Source organism: Pseudopodoces humilis, chromosome 16 (assembly GCF_049639895.1).
Source record: "Pseudopodoces humilis isolate 2021_Gansu_Grassland_sample_001 chromosome 16, ASM4963989v1, whole genome shotgun sequence".
In the NCBI taxonomy this organism is placed as follows: Eukaryota; Metazoa; Chordata; class Aves; order Passeriformes; family Paridae; genus Pseudopodoces; species Pseudopodoces humilis.
In genome coordinates this window covers 10453800-10478300 of record NC_142215.1, presented here as the reverse complement: position 1 = coordinate 10478300, position 24501 = coordinate 10453800, and the positions used below count along the sequence as shown (strand labels likewise).

Below are 24501 nucleotides of genomic sequence, written 5' to 3'. Positions count from 1 at the left end.
CTCATCGGTGTGACTCCAGCTCCTAAATTAAATATGTAGGATCAGTAAATACTTCACTCTACACTGAAACCACTGAACTTTTAAACACGGGGAATTTGTTAAAAGCCATGGAAATGCTTTTACACAATGAACAAGGCAACAGAAATAAAATGCATTGCAAAAAGTTACATTTTAGAATTTTAAAAGCAGTTTGCATGTTGCCACTAAGTGTGACATTTGTGAGCAACTACAGAGAACAGAAGCTCTTGAACCCACCTCAGATGGAATATTTGGAAAAGTTCCATTTGGTCCACAGCAATGAGATGATGGGCCCTCAGCTGCTGTCTGCGTGGTCATGGATATCCTACAGGATAGCTGGATGTTTACTTTTACAGATCAAATCTGTAAGCTGCGTCAGCTTCTGAACTTTCCCAAGGATTGAATCAATCTGATGTATTGGCTTAAACACTTGTAAAAGTACCTCTTATGCAGGATTAAATGTGCTTCTTTTTTACCTTGTGGAATTCAGGAAAATGTTTAAGCTAACCAGAAACAGCCACTCATCACTGGAAAAAAAAAAAAAGAAAAAAGCCTCCACTTGGGGCTTAGAGGACAACTAGTAAAAACGTTCCTTTGCAGACAAGGCCACAGCTATTTCCTCAGCTAAGAGCTCGGAATTTGGCCCTTGAACTTAACCACAGCCCATGTTTGTTTAGGCACCAGTGGTCTCTCATGGCCTGTTTGCTCCCACTGACGATGACAAACCCCACCTCACTAAAGAGGAAGTGGGGTTGGATTTATGGGCAACATGAAAGCCACCAGGAAATTCAGAAGTCTCTCGTTAGCGTGTCTGTGAGAGTCTCAAGTCACAACCCAGGCCTGTGTACCAAGAGCTGAAATGCATTCTGCCTGGCCAATTGTCCTGGAATATAATGCAGGACATTTTTGTAAAGGAAGTTAAACACATTTGTCTTCAGATTATGTACTGTTTTCCTCTGAAAACTTAAAAGATTCTCAAACTGAACCGTGATGTTCAACTCCAAAGGACCAAATAAGCAACCATAACAAATAAGCAGTTAAATGTTACATATGAAAGGCATGCAGAACATCCTTGAGAGAACAGTCAGACTTTCTTCTTCTAATATCACAAAATAATAGCAAGCAAAACCTTTTTGCTTAGAATTCCCATATTACTGTGGCTATGAATTCCTGGCCCATAACTATTAATTGCAACAAGTGATTTAATCACCCCCGGTGCAAACCAGCAGCAAAATCCTTTGCTCATCACAGGATCATGGGAAATGAAATGCCATCACAAGGAAAGGAAAAAGTCTAGGAAAAAAGATACATTTTGCAATTCTCTTTAAAATGTGAGCAGGCCTTTAAAATAGGAGATTTCTAAGCATCAGGAGGGAAAATTACTACATCTTCAGTTTACACTGATAACCTATACTAATTAAGAAACACCTACAGAATAAGGTCATTCTAATTGATACCTTTCTTACACACAGTATGAGCTACTTTTTGCTGTATCAAAGAGAAGAATAATTAAAACATGATTTGTTATGATAATTTAATGAAAAAACGCAAGCATATTTGCTTTTGTTGTGGGAACACAAACAGAAGGTTACAGGAGGTCCTTCAAAATGGCAAAGTCAATTAAAATACTAACTTCAAACAAACCCCAAAACATCTCTCATTACACTCTGAAATAATTTTGATAACCATTTAAAAAATGACAAGTTACAGTAGCTTGGTTTTAGATAAACACTGCACACTAAATTGAATATAAAAATAGAACCTATTTAATAAATTTGTATCTAGTGCAACATAAACATTTGTGGAAGTGTTATTACAAAAGTAAACAAAAGTCCACAGTAATATTTCAAGTAATTGGATAAAAATTGTTTGTGTAACATTGATCATGAAATGGACACAGTAGAAGAGATTTTCCTCAATCATCACACTTTTATTTAAACATCAAGTTATTTTTTTCCTTCAAACAAGCACTGCTGGTATTGGTTCAAGTTAGAGAGTGGCTAGTTAAAAATCACTATCTTGCTGAGACTGGAGATTCTACACCATTTTTCTACAAAGATTTGTTGCAGCATTTTCCTACACTTGAATTTGATGTTGCATTGAGTTGTGAGACAGCTGAATTTAATTTGTCAAGAGCTGAGGAATGAAGTACGCTCTGGGTTTGCTATCTGCTGGCCTCTATTGTAAACTTTTGTGCTGCTTTTTGTACTGAGAATCTTGCCACTGCCACTAGAAATGTCTCTCCAAGAAGTAACATTTTCATCTGCAGGGGAAAGTGACCTGATGTGAGAAAACTCTCCACAGTACACAGTCTGTGCTTGAACATCAGTATTGGCTTTTTGTTGAGAATACAAGAGAGGCATTTCACCACAATCCAGATGCAAGCTTCCATTCCCAGAACTCCATTCACTGCTGCTTCCTTCATCTCTTTCTGGAGCGTCTTTAAAATCAAATTCCTGAGTTCTCTTAGACTTAGTTTTCCATTTTCCACACGATTGGATACATTTATCCTCTTTCAAGCCCCTTCTTCCATTCTTGCTCTTAAGCATATGATGAGTTGGCCCAGAGCTGGTGTAGCCATTTGTAACACTGGGTACCCGCATATTTTGTAGTGTTCCCCGACCAGCAGAGGGAGGAGCAATGCCATTACTCACAGCACACAAAGGTCCTTTGTCTATATTTGCAACGGAGCCATATTTTTCTCTTCTTCCATCTTCATTTGGATAACATTCTGGTAGAACACCCCTAGAAGTACCATCGAGATTTTGAGAATTATTCCTGTTCTGAATATCTGAAGTCACTGTTTCATGAAGCACGTGTTGTGTTTTGGTCTGTGTTGCATCAAACTGCTGTCTCAAGTCACGTGGAACACACTTTTGGACAACTTTATCAGTGGCTTTTTCAGTACTGCTTTCACTACATGATTTGCTTTCCACATGGCGTGACCTAGTTCGAAGCACATAATCTCTTTTGGAGCACTCACCTCCAGGATCAGAATTTAAACATAGAGCTAGGAGAGGAGGGAAAGAGATAGATAATTGAAGATAATGTTAATACTGGAAGAAAAGCATTTTCATTACTACATGCATTAAATCAATATGATCAAGAACAGAAGGACCACAGAATCCAGCACACCTGGGCGGGCAGATTTGCGCTGGGGAATGTGTCGAAGAGGCGTTTCCAGTCCTTTAGCCATTGTAGCAAGTTTACTGGCAGCATCTATTATTTTCTTTTCAGCTCTGTCAAGAATTGCAGAACATGGGGTAAAAAAAAAAAAGAAAAACAAAAACAAGTTTAAGGGCAACTCAACTCTACATTTTACTTCAAGGCAACGTTACTTAGAGTCAGAGAATACTGAAAGGACAGTGTGCCAGGCAGCTCAGCAGTGACCTGGCACCAATACACGCACCCTGGCAAGACTTCAGGCCAGGCTGTTGCTCCAAGGTGGACAAACACCAGACTAACATGTACACACCTCTTGCACAGCCAACAGTCATTTCCAAACATACTTGAACTTACCCTTCATGTTTGCCATTATCAGTGAGCAGTTGCTGAAGGCATGTCAAGTAGTATTTGCGCATTTTCCGTGCTGTCTCTTGGCGCTCTCTTAAAACTTCCACTTTAATCATTTCAGCAGCTCGTTCCTTACTTTCACGGATATAACAAAGCATATCACCTACAAACACACTTCATTAGTACCAGTTTTCCCCTAGAGTGAGGAAAAAGCCAACACTACAAACTGGGATTGTCTACCAGACCTAGAACAAGTAAGCAAGGATATGGATTTACCTGCCAACATTCCACCAAATCTTCATGCCAGTTGTTGCCTACTGGATGAATGCCAGGGCAAACCACAGCAGGTCAATATGAAGCATCAGAAAAGAATTCAGTCGTCTGATTCTGCATCTTAAGCAGGTACAGGGATTTGGGAGGAATGTTGGCTGGTAAAATATGGGTCTAGAAACTTTTCAATGGCCATGCAGCTGGAATTTGGGGACCTGATGCACTCAGGTAAGACCTGGTGCTACACTCAATCCTTTCTCCTCAGCCAGAAGGTTGCTGACTAAGCCAGAAGACAGGATAAAGCACAAGAGAAAAGCATATTTTCTCTCAGGACAAGCTGCAGGCTAGGTAGGTTTTTTCCTGGAGAAACAAGATTAGTTCTCAAAATACACTTTACCACTTTAAAAGACATACTGCAGTACAACAAAACAAGGATGGTAAAACGGTTTTGCCCATCACAATTATACATTGAATTTAGGGTGACAATTCCATTTCTCACAGTCATTCCAGTAAGATGGAAAAATTTACTTCTTATGTAATTTAGTTGTCAGATTCCTGTCCAAGCTGGCTGAAGGAAGAAGCAACAAAGTAATTTATTTTCCTCCACTAAATTTTTAGCTAAGATTTTAATACTTACACTTAATCTTGCTCAAAGCTTTAATATAGTGAGCACGCATTTCTTCCAGACCTTTCACAGAGTCAGAGGATGCACAAGGTTTTGAGATACCTCCCAGTGACCTGAAATGCATACACATCACACTGCACAAAAAAGCAACTTATATCTTCCCAAAATAAGAAATCATCATATTTAGTTTTAAATACCTTGGTGGTGATCCCTGGTCTTTCAGTTTAGTCTTCATCTCAGAGTTTTCTGCAATTAGAGGCCCTGGAACCATCTCATTTTCTATTAAAAAAGACGAAAAAAATATTCACTGCATTTCTCTAAATTCAGGTTCAAGAAATGCTTATGTAATAACTGCTGTCTCTGGTACAAGAGCTCAATGTCCCAAAGCATCACTAGTTGCAGTACAGCTGTTGCAGTAACAAGCAGATAGGAATTGATCCCAACATACTTCAGTGAAGTCTGAATATAAAAATCATCTCATACAGTAATTAAATAAGCTTAAAGTCTTCATATGCCATTACTAATACTAAACTGAGATATCAAGTATACCTGGAGAGAAACAACAGGATAAAAAAACAAGTGGTTTTGACAAACTGTGAAAAAGAATTATTAATTTGTGGGTTAGCAATTGTGCCTTTGAGATAGAAAGATGCAAGATACAGCTTGGTTGGTTTTGTTGGTTTGTGGTGAGGGGTTTTTTTTGTTTATTTTGAGGTTAATAACCAAAACCCCAGTATCCACTGAAAATTAAAAGATCCAAAAGATGAGAGAATCAAAGATGTTAAGGTGACTAACAATCCTAACCTTGGATTTGCTCTGACTTAGCTTCATGATCCTTCACAGCAAGCTGAAGATGTTTGTGGGCCATCTCCAGCTCTCTTTTCAAGTCCTGCCACACAGCCTCTCTTTTTTCAGCAGCAGAGTTTGCAGCACAAATGTTCCTGAGACCCAAGGTTCCTTTTTGTACATTTCTGACTTGCAACAGTAACTGCTAAAAGTTATACATCAACAAGGGACCAAAAAAAAAAGAATCAAGCCCAACCTATTTTCAGTGTTCTATTTAGTCCTCTTCTCACTGGAAAGTGTGTAATATTTTGGCCTAATTAAACTAATCACGAGAGGCTGGTACCCTGTTCCAGAAGGTGCAGCAGCATCTATCAACTCATACAGCCTTCACAGCCTCAATGCACTTCCATCAGCAATGATCTGAGTTCTTCAGTCAGCAAAAAGACTTGCAGGTTAAACACTTTGAATTTTTTTTTAGTATTATTTTTTAAAAAAACCCAAACAGCCAAGCAGGGTCTTTTGAAGTCAGCTGAAGGAAACTGTCCCAGCTGGAAAGCCTCACACATGTCTGAGCCTGGTTAAGGGATACACAAAGACTGGGCTCCTTCCAGGACAGCAATGGCTGCTCCCCACAGCCAGGCCAGGGCGCTCTAGAGACAGGAGCGCTGCAGTGCTGGTATTGTTCTGTGTTAACAGGCTGTTTGTTATGTTGGTGTTGAAGGAATTCAAGCCACACTACAGGCACAGAGCCAAAAACTCTCTTGGCTTTTGCTGCTTTATGTTTTTCAGTTGCGTAAGAACTCAAACTAAACAGAAAGCCCCAGGGACATCTGTCCCTCCCATGAAGTTTTTCTCATCTACACTGTCTCCAGTTTTGCCACAGTACACGTGACAGCCTTGAGAAGAGCAATTCTACCAATTTACAATGCTAAAGTACCTACTAGGCACAGGGAGTGGGGAGAAAGAGAAGAAGGGGAAAAAAATGAAAAAAAAAAAGAGAGAAACACCACCCAGGGATTCACACTTTTTTCAACTACATTCTTGACCAAAAGAACCAGAGAAGACCACCATGCCAGGTCAAGCAAGTTCTTGACACAATAGTATCTTTTACATGAATGCAGAATTCCTTGTCTTGTGTAATGCCATGAACAAGCAGTATAATTCAATCTTTGAAGCTCCAGTCTAGTATTACCCATTTATAAAACATAGTTTAGATCATGCCCTGCTTATCATGGCTAACACTGTCTTGCATATGAACTGTTATATACTCCAAAGGTTTTACTGCTAACAACTCCCAAAGAATACACACACTGCTAGCAGATGAGACATCCATTTCTTTATACCTGAAGTATGGCTTTCAAAAGCAGAAAGCTACTAGCAATTGATAAAATGAAACCTCAAAGCCTAGCAACCTGGAGACCAGTACCATTTGTTGTAGTTTGTGATTTTAACTTAGCTTATGCAATATTAAACAACCTTACAATCAAAAGAACTGTATCTTCCTCTATCACCCAAATATATACTAATCAACTAACTTTGCATTTGGGGTCACTAATAGGACATTGACTATTAAAGACTGCTACTAACAAGCTTAATTTGATGATATGCAATCCGTCAGATTAAGATCAAACCAAATACCTTTGTCTGTTCCAGCTTCCTGCATGGCTGGCTGTCTTCTCAGTCTCCTTTGTGCTTCTGCTTGGTGTCCAACATTGCATACAGGGGGTCTTGCCACATCCCCAGTGTTTCCTGCACCATGTTGTGGGTAGGGGTATGATTCTTTATTTGCATTACTCACTAGCTCTTCATATTTCTGCAATTGAAAAACACTTCCTGAAAACCCAACACAGCAAAAAAAGTGTTCCACACCACAACCAGCCCTGGCCACCAAGTAACTTTAGTAATTTTAACACAGGTACTTTAAACTTGTAGTAGAACCACAGATTACAAATCAAATTGTGAAGAAAACATCTATTCTACGATATAGAAGTTTTATTTAGCATAAGTCATTGCAACAGCAGGGCATGAATATCTTGAATACTATCTGGAAGTGTCAGTAGCCCTTAACATTGCAGAACTATACCCTGTCTTTGAATAACTGAACATAACTTGCTTTTAAAAGAGAAAAGACACTACTAGGAAATTAAAAAGACTTCACTAGATAAGGTGGTTCAAGCCAACCAATGTTTTAAGATTCAAAGGCACATTAGACAGCTTACCAAGAGACATTTCATTTCCACTGCAGAAGGTGCATAAGGCACAGGAAAAAAGCTCCTGATTCTCTTTACCATTGTGGATATGACTTGTCACATGAAAACATTTAAGGCCCACTGGCTGAACAGAAATATACCGACAATAAAGAAATGGTAACACCCCATCTTCTCTTGAAAAACAAGACGTTTTCTCTGTCCTATTCTTGGATAATTCCCCAGCTACTAAATGCTGGGTGGCAATGGCACTTCTGGTGGGATGCTCCCCACAACAAAAAACTTATTACGAGCATAAGCACTGCAAGAAGAGGAATCTGCTAAAACAACAGAAACAAAGGCTTTGAGACACAATTTGACTTAGTCCCAACTCCTCTAGAAGAGGGTAAGACATCTTTCCTCTTTGGGTAGGCACACTGAAAAAGATGTCCTAGAGGAACAATAAAATAGGCAGGATTCTTATTCCCAAGACAGAACTGACTGACAAACTGACTTACTGCAGGCAATTTGCAAAAAGGATTTACTGTTTTCATCTTTATTTGTATAAAGAGGTAGGGAAAAAAAGCATAACATGATCCACAAGCAGTATCCAATCACCACTGCAAACTGGATTTTGAAGGTATGCAAAAATCTGAGGTGGGTTCTGTCATTACAGCCCAGCTAAAAGATTACAAGGAGCCTTCAACAGACTCCCAACCTTAAACAGGTGGATTTATCTCCTTAATTTACAAGTCTTTGCATAAATGACATTCCTAACCTGAGTTTCTCTTTAAAGACTGAAGATGTCAAAGCTACATCCTTTCTGTTTTCACTTGCTAATGGTAGATTTAGCCTCCTTTTAGTTTTAGAGTACACTTACCAATGAACACAAATGTTGAACACAAAAAGGGCCTGACTTCTCAAATCCCTTGTCTGATTGGTAGTTTTAATTTACAGAAATATTACCTCTTTCCATTCCTGCTCTTTCTTTTCCAGGATTGTGCAGACTGTGGTTCTATAGGCTTTTTGTAAACAAGCCTTCAGTTTGTCTTTGTCTTGACTGGTTAATTGAACATGAGAGTCAAAACACTTCTCCTTCCAAGAATGTTTGCTCTGTGCACACTTGACTAGCTCTTCATGAATTTCACTCAACAAATACTCCAGCTCAACCAGAGTCTTCTCTTCATACCGATAAATTTCATCCTGCAGTCTCTTGGTTTCCTGAACCTCCCATTCTCTCTGCTTTTGGTCCAGTAACATCTTTATTTCTGCTTCTTTCTGAATGGAGAGGTCATTCTTCTGCTTTACAAGGTCCTCCTTTGCTGTTGCAAGGACCTCTTTAATTCTGTTTCTATGATCATCTAAGAATGATTGGTAGTCTCTCTCATTTTGCTCTTGTATCTGTTGAATTTCTTCTTGCTTTTCTTTGTTCCACTGCACACGGGCTTTTGCTAGTTCTGCTTTGACAGCTACAGGGATTTCCTCTTTCTTTAGCTCCAATTCCCTCCTCAGAGAAATTATCTTTTCTTCAAGTTCTTTAACTCTTAGTCCAGATCTCTCTGTACTTTCATATTCTTTCTTCCATTTCTCCTCAGCAGCTGACAGAACCAGGGCTAACTGGCAAATATATAACACAGTCATTAGAGATACACACACACGTTCATATATACACAAAATGTAACTCTGACTCATTATAAATCTACTGGAGATCTTTTCAATTTATTTAATTAAAAATTAAACATATATAGGCAAAAAAAATGGATGTGGGGCAGACTACACAAGAAACATCTTTCCTTAGTGACTCCCTGTGCCTATGTCTACATTAATTTCTCAGTAACATATGGGATTTGGAAGACAACTGTTTATCAACACATATCTAGTAGTATTTTGGGCTACCTGCTTTGCTGTAGTCTTTTGATGTTCCTTTTCCCATTTTTCTTGTTCTACCTTTAGATTCAGTTTGTACTCTTGCAGCCACTTGGCATGAGCTTGGGTTAAAGCTGCATCTACCTTCAAACAGATAAAAAATCTGCTTCAGTAGATAGGTACACTGAGTACATTTTTATTATTACTTTCATGTAACAGTGCAAGAACAGACTTCAGTTTGGATTGCCTACATTTACAGAAATCAAAAGAATCAGACCAGCAGCACTCCATGCATTTCTTCATGCAAAAATTATGCCAAAATTTAAAACACTGAATTTATTTTTAACAAAATTTGTTTTTTTTTTAAGAACTCTATTTCTAATACAGCAAATATCAATACTAAACTTAAGAAGTTCGTGAAGGAGTCCATTGTCTTTTTTTAAGGTGACTTAATTGGACACAGCAGTTTCACAGACTCCAGGCAGACAGAACAATTATTTGTTACCTGGCTGGCAAGATTTTTTCAGTATTTCTTTTCTGGTTCTAATTCAAATTCTTTTAAGGCCTTTTCAGAGGCTTCTGTATCTGCAGCCTCTGGCCTTCAACAGTCCTAACTCTTTAGTTGAAACTTTATCCACAGCTGTAACTTGGTCAGTTTGGCAGCTGCAGTCATTACATTCAACTACAGTTCTCTTTTCTTCCAACCCACTTTGCCATTCTCTTTCTAATTTGGCAAAGACTTGTTCTTTATTCTAAGGAAAAAAATATTTTTTTAAAAAAATCTCCCCAGTGTCTAAATAAATAGATTTCACTGGTGTTTAGCAAATGAAACACTGTTCGCACCAATGATCATCCTTAACAGGAGAAGAACAAAACCATGCACAGAGAGGAGAGAGTATAGTGACTCATCAGAGGTTTTTTCTATGGGGTAGGATACACAAAGGATTTCTACATGATACCTGAGTGAAACAACAGAAAGCATAACTTTCCAGCTTATTACCAACTGTTGTGACATTGTTACTTTGCAAGATCTAAGTTTTGGGTTTCTTTAAAAATATGAAACGTGTAATACCTAATGAGTTCCTCAGAGGAGTTTAAAATGAGAGATCCTTAACAGACACTTCCAATGGCAGAACAACAGCACATAAATCTAAAGTTCTGTTTCTGAAAATAAACAGCAAAACAACAACAACAAAACAAAAATTTTAATTCCCTGATCTAAGTTTCACACCTCTTTTTCTTCCTTTTCCCAGTGAACTTTGGCTAATGCAACTTCCTCTTGAACCTGCTGGTCTTTTTCTTCCAGCCACTGCTTCTTTGCTGCTGTCATAGACCTTCCATGTTCCTCTTCAAGCTCAGTCCTCAGAAGTTTAAGGGAGACTTCTTTTTCTTCTAGTAGCTGTTTCTTGAGCTAGACCAAAAATAAATAAATGAAGTTCTCTCCAAGGCACAACTACTGCTCTGGTACAAAGCAATGAGAATGCATGGGATGTGATTAACTCTCTAGAGGCTGTGCACTTACTGATCTTACTGATGACACCTAGACAAGAGATTCAGCTCTCAAATATGGTGTTTTAAGATGGTATCTCATAAGTTATTATAGGCTATAAGCATCTTTACTCCTCTCATACTTTGAGCTGCACCTCTTTACTGCACTTGCTTATCCAGACAGTTAATCTACTTCTGTCATTGCACAGTGATAAAGTCAGAAAAGCAAAGTTTTTAATCAAATCAGTCTGAATTCATTACTAATTAAAAAAAACACAGTATTTTTTAGATCAGTTTTGTATAGGGAGAAGTACACTTGTATCATCATTCACGATTATTTGAAAATGTCCTGTAAATGTAAAATCTCATACTGCTGACTAAGCATCCTCAGAAGCAGAATTATGGAAGTTCACTCCATGAAAACAAACAGCTATTGGAAAGAGTTACTACTACAATATTTTAAAGCCCAGGACACAACACCAGCTTAATTTAAAAACCAGTAAGTCATACATATGAACTTTCTGATACAACTGCATCTCTTCAAAGTAGGTTCTGCAAACATTTACAAAATTAAACACACTTATTAATATTACATTTTGAAAACAGTGTGAACTTATATGGTTTATAGGCATTTCCATTAGTACCTTCTCTTCCTTCAGCTGCTGCTCTTGTTGAAATTTCTGTCTTAAAGTAGTTTCCAAGGTGTCCTTCTCCCGACAAACTCCAATGTAACATTCCTTCACTGCGGTAATCTCTTTGTTCAGCTCCTCTATATTACCCCTTCAAAGGACAGATAAGTTATAATCAACTGGCCTCACAGGACAGCAAGCCATCTTTAAAGTGTAACTAGCAGTGAAGGTCAGACAGGAAACATGAAAGTTTCAGTAAAAATGGAAATAATGATGTCTTACTTTAACTGTGAGATTGTCTCTTCAGAAGTTTGAAGAAGCCGCTGCTTTTCCAAAGCAAACCTCTCCATCAGATCTTTCTCAAAATGTGCTTTGGTGTCCTCATGGTGTTGCTGGTAAGTTCTTTCACACCTACAATTTCAAGAAAGGAAAAAAATAATTACCTGATTTCAACTATCTAGGTTCAACTTTTCTGTAAGAAAATAGCTTTCTAACGTTAACCTCCTCTTGTACCTGATAGCTGGAACAAGCTGTGTGCAGGGTGAAAATCCTCCAATTAAACTAAACTAAGTTAAGAGGCTTACCTGTCAATGGCCTCTTGTTTATCTTGATCAAAATCCTGAACCATCTTTCTCATCTGACAACAGAGGTCTTGATTTAAGCTTTTCAGTTTTTCCTCATTTTCCTTCAGTTCTTCAATAGTTGATTTATGTGCCTGGACAAAAGGGTCAAGTAACACGGGGTTGTAAGAATCTTTTCTAATCACAGGTTTTTAGCACAGGGTGGGGGTTTTTGTGATTTTTTTTTCCTGTAGTAGTAAGCAGCACCTCTGTCTTACCTCAATTTCCTGTAGCAAAGCTTTGTTAGTATTTTTGAGTCTCAGAACTTCTTCCTTCAGATTATCAGAAGCATCCTTCAAATTTGTGACAGGCTAAAAATAGATAAAATTAAGATTATATCTTTCAAGATATAAATGATTTAGCAGTTAATGCTTAAAAATGTTAAGAGTTGTTGAATAAAAATTATACTTAAAAAAATAAAAACCCAAGAAATTACTGCACTGCAAGATTACAATATCACTGCTATTCTAGACAAATTCTTAAAACTCAGTATCATGAAGATCTAAAGAAGCACACAGTGTTGTGTTCGCAAGCTGAATGAAAACAGTCATCCAACTGAGAGCACACTTCTCAAATACATTGTATTCCTATCCCACATCCAGGTCACCATGTACAGATACTGCAAATATGATCAATCTATAGAGGGAAGGCAATAATGGAAGAGAGATGCAATATCAAGGAGATTCCTTGTTGATCAAACTACATCGTGAATGCCCTCTTAAGGCAATCTGTTAAATGTTCTGTTTGCATAATCTAATGGTACTATCAGCCCTCTTAGAGAAATTACAAGGTCCATTTGGCTAAAGAAAACCATCTTTTTCCAGTGAAATTTACTTCTAACAAAAGTAGGACAGACACTAATCACTCTCAAGCATGTAAGTCATCATTTTAGGACTCACTTAATAATGCATATGCTGCCCAGGTTCTGCTATTCAGCTGTTTTCTGTTCAACCAAAGATACAAAACCAGAGTTGCTATGAATATTCAGCTATACATAAATTTTTGATCTGTTCTCATAAGAAGCTTAAATGTTGGTTTTGTTCACCAAAACCAGGAATACTTGACTTTTTTAAAAGTGTAAAAGAACAAACCTCTGAATCTCTTGATGCTTTTTCTGCTGTCAACTGCTTGTATTCCTCTAGTGTCTTCTGACAATCTTTAAGATTATTCTGTAGTTGAGTAATTTGGTTTCTCTTCATTTTATTACTGCTCAATAAACGTTCCAGCTCAGCTTTTAATTCTACAATAATTTCATCTTTAGAGAGCTCTTTATCCATGTCTCTCTTCTGTATTGCACTATCAGGAAAGACATAACCAGTTCAGTATTTAAAAGACAAAACATATTTATCTAAAAGGCAGTGGTAGCAAAGAGAAGAGCAACTAATACTACCAGAAATACCAGGATGTACAAGATGTAATAGTAAAAAGCATAAGAGGATATAAATATCAAAGCTTTTTCATCAAGTTGCAATTAATTTACAGAGAACTTGTTAATTCAGTTGTTTCCTCAAAAGATTCATTCTCACACAATGTGAAGAGTTTGGAAACAACTCAACTGGTTGGTGCAACAAACAGCTTTAGCTTCAAGCAACTATGTGGAGTCTTTGAGCAAAAAAAGTATCCATGAATATAACTGATACAATTGAAGGAACAGTAATACAGGCCCTATAAAATCTGAAGACTTATAAAGCAGCAATTAGGCAACCAATTTATGGTATTAATACAGTTTTTCTGTTTCTCAGACTACCTGGCAATACAAGCAGTATTTCAAATATCTATCAAAAACCTATGTGTTGATCCAGTAGAACTGTCCTTTTATACATAATTTGCATAATTCCTAGAGGATTTAAAATTTTTCTTTCAAAAATAATCACTCAATACCTGCAGAATTTTGGCTCCTTCCCTGTGATTTTTTTAATTCCCAGTTCTACATAGGAATCACCCAGGCTCATGTGTCGATCTCCACCTGGATCATTCAAAAATACTCCAAGCTTGGCAGCAGATTCATACAAAGCTATTTCTTCTTTCAGTTCCATTAATTCTTCCTGAAAGGAAGAGACAGGAAAAAAAATTACACTGATCAGAGAGACTCCAAGCCAGCACATCAGGCCCATGATTAACTCTTCCAAAGAAAACAAATACATGGAGTTCTTCCTTCTAAATATAGTTATATTTAGCTGTATTTAGTTGAATTGTCTAGCATTTACTTACTTATACTTTCATTTTTAATTTCTGATACCTCTAGCAAAGCATATATTAAAACCACACATTCATTAAAATATGCAAGAAATGTTCTCTGTTGTTCTTGTTACAGTCCATCTATGAAGTATTATTTCTTTTGCTCTTCTGCATTCCAGCTGTCCTTGTATAGATAGCAAAATGGTTGACAACAGAAAAGTACATACCTGGAGAAACAGCTATTACTCTAGTACTTAGTAGGACTCATAGTTTCCAAGATAACAGATTTAAATCAAATATATGAACTGAATTGGAAACACAGACTTTCACTCATGCTTTACAGAGGACTTTCCAGCATTCCCTTTTGTTGACAAAAGATAAATTTCAGAATATACCTCCTCATTAAGTGACAAGACTCCCAGAACACTGAATTTACATTGATTTTTTTTCCAAAAGCAGGTTGGACAGAAGTATGAGATCAGATTTGTGCTAGTACAACTGCCCTACTGTGTTTTAACTGGTGGGGAGGGAGGAAGTCCAACATGCAACATTGGAAGAGAAAGTAGTCAAAGATGATGTACTTCTTTCCCCCCAAAATTTAGAACATTTCAACCACCAGCATCTAAGTTATAATGCCCCCCCAATCAAATGAAAACGTTTTATTCAGGCATGAAATATTCAATAAAATTAACCTGCAAAGCCTTGTTCATGTTGTTGCTTATCATCTGTGCAGACTGAGCTTGTTGCAATTGAAACCGTAAGTGATTTGTCTCCTGCATTGAGCCTATTGTAGGAAAGAAAAAGCAAGTCATAAATATGCAAGGAAGTCTATGCAATCTGAAGAAAGATCTCTGTTAAAAATAGCAATGTTGATTCTGGCAATAGACATTACTGTTTCTATTCAGCTCACTAACAGCTACTAAGTGCATTACTATCAAAAGACTTCAATGTGTGAAGGTAGGCAAAAGTCAAACACAACAACTGTAAAACATTTCGCAATCTATTTCTATGATACAGGTTTCCAAGAATCAGCCTTCACCTCCCAAAACAACTCTTCTCACTAAGACTTGAATTTAGAAAGGCAAGTCAAGTTGACCACCTTAGTACAAGATTAAGTAACTGGCATCCAAACCTTGTTATTTGTTATGAAACAAAATTTACATACATGCAGCACAAAATACATATGAAAACACTTTAATCATTGTTGCTTGGGGTTTGGAGATGTTGTTTGCTTTTATTTCTATTTGGTTTTTACATCTCAGTCTAGACTTAACTTTAAGTCTGACTAATCCACTGCATAGGAAACAGTCCAGAACACAATTAGCTTGATGTTGATCCCACTTCCATAGAAACATCGATATGCAATTTCATATTTAGAAAAACTGAAGACATTTCTGCAAGGAAAGGTAATAGCGTGAGTAAAAGGCTGACCTGTTTGCAGTAAATTTGCACACTGCTTTTGGCTTTCTTCTAAGCTTCTTGTCAGTCGATTTATTATTTCAGTTTTTTCACATTTTGTTTCTTCCAGCAATTTTTCAAGTTGCTTAACATGCTCTCCTAGATTTTTGCAAAGCTCTTTCTAGGAAGAGAGTATTTTTACTCATTTTACAAACATTTAACAATCTAGAACAACTTCAGATACAGAAAAAGTAAATATATACAGGATAAAGGAGAAAAATAATCAATCTGTTACTTAAAGGGGTAGGGGACAGTTAAATCAATCACAGATCATACACTATCCTAGGCTGACAAGTGACCTTTTACAGCATTGAAGTTCAGTTTTCACTGGGAGGCAGTAATTGTACTCATATATAAACATACACGCATGATAATCATTTCATATTTCCTAGAGTAGTTACTTTTCAGCACATCAGATTATCTCCTGTAATTAATCACATACAATTAGTCTATTGCAGAAAAAAAAAATCAAGCCTCAGCTTAAGACAGTTTATTTTAACTGAGCTAAAGCCAAGCTAGCAAGTGCCAATACTCTGTAAAAGAGGAACTTATCTTTTTCACAGGATATACAAAGCAGACATTTATATGGCATTACTTAGTTACCTACACAGACCTGGAAGGCACAGTACCTTATATTCGCACCTTTTGACTTTTCTATCTTCTCTCAAAAAACAGATCTCCCTCTTTAAATACCCCAACCATGCTACCATATATTTTACAGTAGAGACAAAGTTGCTTAAGCTTTTTTGTGGTACTAGCAGACAAAAATTTAGCAGTGCATTTTTTTTAGAAGCAAGTACCAGTTACCTTTTCAAGTATACAACCCATGTATCTCTACACGTTGAGACAAGAATTACAGAAATTTAATCTTATTTTCTTTATGTGAAATAAAAGGAAAATTTATTAAGACCTGCCTGGAATACATTGCTTGAATATTTCTAATAGTGGAATGGATTCCTATGACATATGAAGTAGAATAATTTCAGTAAGCTCTACAACCATGTGACACAATCTATATCAAACTCCATCTTAAAGACAGCCTCCTCTACTTTTAAATCCTTACTTCTAAAAGAAAATCACTGTTGAGTGGTTAGTCATCCTTCAGCATTTTGAGACCAAATCGTGGCAACAGACTGTTCAATAAAAAGTCTCTTGTTTTTTCCTTGCAAGAATATCACATTCTTTCTTATTTAGTACTTTTCTTTCCCAGAGTTATTTGCAGAAGTCTTTCAAAAAAAGATTGTGCACAGAAGGAAAGCTCAAGAGAGCAACTAAGACAATGAATTCCTGCCTCCTCTGCTTCTGCTGTGTACAAACTCACAATTTGAACTTTCAACTGCCTGGAGATGTTTATGAAAACATACCACATAGGCCTCATAATGCTGAGGCTTTCCTTTCCATTTTCTTAGCAGCTTCCAGAAGGAGTTATTAGAATTGTAGGTCAAGAAATGCAGTTTGGGAAACATCGGGAGCTCTCCAGTACAGTACTCAGCATCCTAAAATAATTTCTCACCTGCTCTCGGAGCGCAGATTGTGTAGCATCAAGTTTCTGCTCTAATGACAATACTTGCTGTTCATACTTCTGCTTGAGTGCAGAAATTATGCCCTCATGCTGTTCTCTGGCTCGCTGGAGGGCATCTGATCGCTGAAGTTCTAACAGCTGCTTTTGCATGCTTTCCATGGCCACCTCTGCCACTTTGGATTGCTTCAGTATCTGTAGCAACAGTATTACATTAGTTCCTAGTTATATACATTTCACTTCAATATTGCTCCAATATTCTGTGCATCAGCTCAATTTCTTTTGTGCAAGAATTGCTACAAGTCTTCAGATAATGCCTGTGTTTTCATACACAGTATTTCCAACCAATGAATCCTATCCTCATCCATCATATATTCAGCTTTTGCAATGATAATGACCAGCATTTCCAGAGTGTAGCACTTCTGTTTAATGCAAATACACCACACATTTAACTGTAGAGGTCTTCCACAATAAACAGTCTATAAATATTTACTGTACCTGCTCCTCATTGGTAGTAAGAGTCTTAATTTGAGTCTCAAGGGCCTTGATTTGACCTTCAAGATGCATTTCCCGTTCCTTTCCGTTCTGATAGAGTTTCTGAGACTCATGAAGACTAAGAGCCAAACCATCCTTTTCATCTGAAGAAAGAGATAATTGTGTGAGAACCATGACCAGCTACCCAAACACTTCATGCAACACAACTGCTCAGAACCTGCTCTACAGAACCATTCACTCTGTCTCATACTGTGGACAACAACAGAAGACTGAACAAAAACATTCAGTCTCCATCCAGCAACCACTGTCTCCAGGATCCTGGCAGCAGGGAGCACTCCAATATACTGTTTCCAGTAGGGTCCTGAAGGCACAAGACCCATCCTGGAAGCAGGAGGACCTCACATCCTCCCTTACAGCATGAAAGGTAGAGTCCTCTGGAGGAACAGCCAAGACACAGCCAAATGGTTGACAGCTGAACTTTTCTCTCTCCTTGTCTTCTTTTGCATTCTAAAAACTCTAATCTTAATTCTCTAAGCTTATTACGTTTTTTGTCTGTTCCTATAAGAAGTGGGAATCTAAGACAATCATCAGTCTCCACCACAGATTTTGTAATTTTTGAAAGAGATTTTCTCTGCATACAGTCTATGAAATGGCCTGTTGAAACAGCACAAAAAAAAAAAAAAAAAAAAAACAAACAAACAAACAAAAAACCCCACACAATTTATACACAAATGTCCACTTCTCCTATTGGGGTTTGGGTGTTTTGGTGTCAGCTTTTTTTTTTTTTTTTCCCTGACTTTTAAAAGACTACTTTGGCAAACTTTTCACTTTTCCATACATTTGTGATGCCTGACACATGGGGACTCTGGAAAACAACAGTGGTCTTGAAAATACAGTAAAAGTTATGCAGTCAGGCACAAATCCAGAGATTTTTACTTAGAACAATGTTTGGGGGAAGAGGGTTAGATGCATATAGTCCCAAATCTAGTTTGTAAGTATGATAAATACCTTCAAACACACTTTCTAAATCAATCTCAGAATTAAAAAGTTGCTAGATACGAATAAAATCTAAGAATTAGCACAAAACATTTTACCTTTGACCATTGAAAGCTGATGATTCAAATACCTAATCTGCTGTGCACTCTTCTCTAGCTTTTCATTAAGTTCTTCCAGTTGCCTTTCCCTTGCTTTATTTAGAACTTGAAGTTGAAGAATCCGCATATTTTCTGAAGAATCTGCCAAATTTCAAACAGCATGCAGACAAGTCAGCACAGATACCAAGAAAGTCATCACTGTAATTCCTCCTCAGATTTTTTTTTATATTGTTAAGTTTATTGCTGGTGCACAAAATCTTTTTTTAAATCTACATTTGATTCCCATCACACAAATTGCTCTGGCAGCAATGGCTGAAGGATTGTGCAAACTACAATTCTAACCTAACAGCAAGCCAAGATAAAAGTTTACATGCTGTGAACTCAGAGACTTGTGGTCACTACAAATTTACATGTCTAACAAAGTAGTTCTGTCATTTGAAGTGTACCTAACAGAAAAGCCCAATGTGGCATCACTCAGAGTACACTTCCGAAGGTATAGTGAATCTTTATTTTCCAATATTATGGAAGGTGACAAAGTGTCAACAAGATTTGACATCAAACCATCAGAAATAATTTTTCAGTGTCATCAGTCAAAATTACATTTTTAATGCCCAAAACTCATATACCCTGAGCAAAATGAGATAATTTCTAGATATAAAAGAGTATATACTTTGTTCAACATAGTTTTAGTTGTCTTCTTACTGAAAAAAACTACTGAAATCAACACATTTTCTATCACTGATTTCCAGTGAACTTTTTATACAATTTTATTTCAAGTCTAAGCACCAAACACTTACTTTCACCATTGCCCAAGAATTCATGTTGCAAATCTTCAAACACTTCATTTCTTCTGTTTCCTTCTTGGATTCCTGGAATATTTTGATGAATGCCATTTTGGTATGGTTTATAAGTCACTTTGTAAGATTCTGGTGACTGGCCATTGACAACATCAGATGCAACAAATTGCTGTTGTGACAATATATACATAAGAGGAAATAAATTAAAACCAGAACTGTAGTCTTGCTCAGTGAAAATATTTTTCATTTTACAGGTTGATATTAAGAAGAATTCTAGCAACTCATCATTTTCAGGCTCCAATCCAGCACACCATTTAAGCATGACAGAATTTTTCATGAAAGCTTCCACCTTAGAAAAGTAGTGAAGTGTTAACTTCACTTTCAAGTAGAGTAAGCACACACTTAAGTGAATCACATTCAGTTTACCTCATGGAATTCTACCAAGGCAAGAGGAGAAGGAAAAAAAAACATAACATATGAAAATTCAGTTATTAACATCTCATTTTTTTAATAGACTACAGAAATATCCCATAACTGAAATGACTGTAAGAGACTGAAGGCATCTAGAAATATTACTGCCAATAGCTAAAGACCTGTGAAAATTTTCCAAGAGACAAAAAAATGTGCCAGCTTTTAAAATACCTTAAGATGTTCCTTTGGATCATCTGAAAATGTTATTATTTTATTTTGCTGATTGTTAAATTCTGGTTTATGGCCATTTGTATAAGGCCTGAAGTTTTCAGGAAGATGATATACATTGTTCTCTTGGTAGCAACTTGGAGAGTTAAACCCATCTCTACCAAGATACACATCATCTGGATCATCTTGGCCATCCCGGCCACAGTAATCTTCTTTAACATCATATAAATGTTTCTTCTCTTCATCATTATGTAGGCCATTCCAATTCTTCCCATGTTTTTCAACATGATCAGTTTTCTGGTCACACAAGAATTGTTCAGGGTACAGATTTTGTCCTTGTTCATAGCCCTATGAATGAATATGAGGTTTAGAATTGCTCTCTCAAAACTGAGATTTCACCCCACCCTCCTTTTTCAGAAGTTGCCAGCCCTCAAGCTAGAAACACTTCAAATGAATACCAAAACACATCACCTACATGTACTTCTCTAATGAATTTAAACAATATTTAGCATGTAATTATGAACAAGCAGTAATTACACCCCTTCTCATACAAGCTTACATTTGGAGGATCACTTATCAATGGATGATCATTCCACCTTCCATCAAGCTTCCCAGGCTCATGTGACCTAGAGAGACACAAGCAGCTTAACTGTGTACCAATAACTTCAGAGAAAAAACAAATCATCTTTTCTTAAATTAAGGCACATCTAGTTTACTGCAAATTGCACCACAGCTCCCCTTTTATTTGGATTGCCTTTACACACCTCATCAACTCAGACTTTGCTCTATTCTTGAAAGCACAACATAAATAATAAGATGGTGCCAAATGCCTTACTGTTCCTCAGTCTCCTGAATGCTACAGTCTGAGTAACTGGAGAGTTGGTCTCCACTGTCCTCCAGCATATCATGGGGAAGGTCTGTCAACAATTGTTGCAACTGAAATAAAACAAACGACATTCATTATATGCTCTTCAGGAAAATTAAAAAAAGTTCCACCCAAAAACCCTGGCAAAGTAGGCCACTCACACAAAACCCTGGTTTTCTTCCTCCAAGGAAGAATTCACAACACTGAAATTCACAAAGATACTTATACCACAGAATGCTTACTAGACCAGAGTACCAACCAAAGCATTTTTCTGCAAAACTCTTGTTAAGAAAAGAGCTGCACTGGAAAGAGGTAAGGGAAATGCCATCTAGTTGACATGTCCCAGGACAGACTAATTTCAAAGCATGATCTGCAAACTGATCATGCCAGGGATTCTCCTCTCTAAATTCCAGGCAAGAGAATAGTGGACATTCAAAACATGCTCTTGAGAGGTCTGGATGGAAATCCACATAAGAACTTGCCGGTAAGTATCACTATGTTCAAGAAGTCATCACTGAAATAATTAGTGATCTTCTCTGGACCAGGCAACTGGACACAAACAGAGAAAAATACCACCACAACTAAAACACACCTGAGCTTTACTTTTTATGCTTTTCAAGAGTGGCACAGTCTGCACCCTCTTTTGCTCTTACCAGACTACATAAACCTTTTTCTTTCTTTCTTTTTAAACACTTAAAAGATAGGAAGAAGCTAAACTCAAAAGTAACTAAATTACTTAATTCTTTTTCACCTCTTGTTCTCTTGCATAATCTTCTTGGTCATAGTCTTCATCTTCATGTTGAGTTTGTAGAGCTCCACTATCAAAGTCAAGAGACATTTTTTTCTAATACTGATTTTGTGTATCCAGCAAAACCTATCACAGGGCAGGAAAACATCACACATGAGTAAAATACAAGAGGAATCAAAAAGCACCACCCTCATCACCTGAATTACTTATCCGACCATACACAAAAATAAATTTTTTTAAACAGTCATTGCACATTACTTACTTGCTTCTCATATATCCAAGCCTACACACTTCCAAGAATTCAGCAATTAAAACAATTATTTGGGTTTTTCATAAGCTGACATTAAATAATTTCTTAAGTTCACTTACAACCAGACATTATTTTCTGCAAGTTCTAATGCTGTACAGTATACATATGATGTGATACACAATGATAGTTACCTCCACTTCTACATCTTGCTTTGTATTCTTCTAGAGGATAACTATATTTTGTATTAAAAACTGAAAGAATGCTGTTCCTTGTACATTTGGATAACAGCTCCAAAAGGAAAAATAGGAAAAGCATCACGGAAATCTTAAAAGTACCACATCAATTCCAGATTTCACTGCTGAAGGAAGTGAGTCTTGATTCCCGAGGGCTTGTCTACACTGAGCAGTGTGTTCACAGAAAGCTACTGTATATAAGTGCTGGTTCACGATTGGTTACAAGGTAAATTGCCCCCTTTTGAAGAGGTACTTGTTCGGGCATGCAGGTGTAGCACATACTGAAGTCTTCACTTGGTATAATGTAACATTACAAGAGCATTATTTCCAAGTTAAAAGACACTTCGCCGCGTTTAAAGGACCTTCTTGCCCAATGCTCTTCGAGGAAACTCTCCAATAGAGCTGGCAGGAGGCCTCACAACGCGGCTCCTGTCTCTGTTGCACCCCCTCTAATCCCCGTGACCCCTCGCACAGGAGGTTCTGAGACACCTCCTTCCCCTACACCGCATCAGCTGTACACGACCACTGGCCCTGTTCCCGTTCCTTAGGGCCCTCCCCAGCCCCGGAGCGAAGGCAGCCGGACGAGAGTGCACAGCCGCCAAAACCGCGACCACCCCCGGAGAGCCGGACCTGGACGGGCCGGGGGCAGCTCCAGCGGCGCGGGGCGAGCTTGGCCGCCACCACCTCAGCCCTCTCAGACGGCGACGCCACCATTATTCAGTGCAGCTCCAACGAGGCCTCCAAGACCGGAGACGGCGGCAAAGCGCGGCCCGGGCATTGAAACCCACCTGAGCCGACGGGACCACCCGTCTTCCACAGCCACCGCCGGAGCGGGCCCGCCGCTCTTCCGTCTCACACTCGGCCCGCGCCTGCCGCGCTGATTGACAGCCCTGAGCACCAACCAGCGGCCAGAACTGCTCTGAGCCGCGCTGATTGACAGTCCCAAGCACCAACCGGCGGCCAGAGCCCGCCCAGCAGCGCGGAGCGCAGGCCCGCCCCCGCTGATTGTTTGAAAGCGGGCGCGCATGGTCGCGGGAACGCGCCTGGAGAGCTGATTGGTCAGGCAGACCATCAATGGCAGTGTGAGTTTTGTGGAAGGGCGGGGACTCCTCGGGCGAGCAGCGGCGCCATCTTGCAGCGGGACGTGGCGGTCACCTGGCGACGCGCGGGTCGCGGGGTGACGTCACGAGCCTACGAGCTGCGCCTCACGTCAGTGTCACGAAAGCGGCGAGGGGATGCGCGGGAAGCTCTCCTGGCCGAGCACCTTCCCCAGGCAGCCTTCGTTTGGGTGCTCGGGAAGCCGCTCTGCTGTGAGCACTCATTGTCTTAAAGAAATTCAAGCCTCCTCAGAAGGAACAAGCCTGCGCAGGTTCGCGGGCAGGAAGCAATGCTGACAATGAGTTGGGTCCGTTTTTAACAGCCCCACCTGGTGCCTCGCCCTCAGCCCGGACAGCGGGAAAGGACCCCGGGGCAGAGACCTTTGGGTCATTTGTTAGAGGATTTTTATTGATGGGAGCAAACAGTTCATGTGTTTCAGTGAAAATTATACATGTTTGAAAAAGAACGAACATGCTATGTCTAGTAAATGTGACATTATAGGTGAAATCAGCCATTTTCCCCAGAGGATTCTAGAGTAACCTTTCGAACAGAGATTAACCAATTCTCATCACTTTCACAGGCATTAAATGACTCAAACAAGAACTTAAAGGGGTTTAAATGTGTCTGACAATTCACTGAGTTTCTCAAGAACAATATTTTGGAAGCTTTCTAAAATTCAGACAACTTTTTCTTTTTAGCATGGTTATTTCTAAGACTTTCACAGAGGAGCTGGCTGTGTACTTTACATGAGACAGCTGGGCCACAGACCAGCATTAATAACTTAAATGAAGGCATGTAAATGCTAGAAACCAAAAACTGAGAATGAATGTAGTTTATTCTAGGAAAATGCATGGGTGTGTTGTGTTTGATTTTTATTTCCAATTAGTTGGATTATCTGTTTTCTCTCACATCAAAAGATTTTGATATACTTATTTATTGCACTGACGCCCAGTTATCTCCCTTTCCTTCCTTTTTACATCACAGATCTGCTTCAGACACTTAAAAATATGCAGGAGCATCAGAACAAAGATTTAGGTATTTTAAACTTTTACAGTGATATTCAAAGACAGACACAGACTGCATTATACTGTGATCCAAACATCACACACTGGCTCTGGCTGTTCTT

General features: G+C 38.4%; 1 protein-coding gene across 2 annotated transcripts; it reads right to left on the bottom strand.

Annotated features, from left to right (window-relative positions):
* Nucleotides 1–1768: 1768 nt before the first annotated feature.
* On the bottom strand, nucleotides 1769–23147 carry CEP152 (centrosomal protein 152). 2 transcript variants are annotated; one of them, XM_088063362.1, is made up of 27 exons: nucleotides 23066–23147; nucleotides 21798–21920; nucleotides 21017–21117; nucleotides 20741–20807; nucleotides 20185–20529; nucleotides 19543–19711; nucleotides 18746–18886; nucleotides 17655–17794; nucleotides 17151–17351; nucleotides 15611–15758; nucleotides 14872–14963; nucleotides 13883–14046; nucleotides 13093–13297; nucleotides 12220–12312; nucleotides 11966–12096; nucleotides 11664–11792; nucleotides 11397–11532; nucleotides 10496–10675; nucleotides 9295–9408; nucleotides 8365–9015; nucleotides 6851–7025; nucleotides 4624–4705; nucleotides 4439–4539; nucleotides 3538–3694; nucleotides 3154–3257; nucleotides 3002–3028; nucleotides 2545–2763 (listed from the first exon to the last, which is right to left on the bottom strand). In XM_088063362.1, exons 2-27 carry the CDS (start codon nucleotides 21882–21884, stop codon nucleotides 2693–2695), a joined length of 4011 nt encoding a protein of 1336 aa, XP_087919488.1. In that variant the 5' UTR covers nucleotides 21885–21920; nucleotides 23066–23147; the 3' UTR covers nucleotides 2545–2692. The 2 variants fall into 2 exon arrangements, with proteins under 2 accessions (XP_087919487.1, XP_087919488.1); XM_088063361.1 differs by having other exon boundaries at nucleotides 1769–3028.
* Between the last annotated feature and the right edge of the window lie 1354 nt (nucleotides 23148–24501).

Bases quoted from the DNA above. Each gene is read 5' to 3' on its own strand.
- CEP152 (XM_088063361.1), bottom strand. From the start codon at position 21,884: ATGTCTCTTGACTTTGATAGTGGAGCTCTACAAACTCAACATGAAGAT. The intron at 9,016-9,294 runs GTAGCCCAAAAT...TATATTTGCCAG, and splicing joins AAAAGACTACAGCAAAGCAG to TTAGCCCTGGTTCTGTCAGC. The intron at 7,026-8,364 runs GTAATATTTCTG...TTTCAATTGCAG, and splicing joins AAGAGCAGGAATGGAAAGAG to AAATATGAAGAGCTAGTGAG.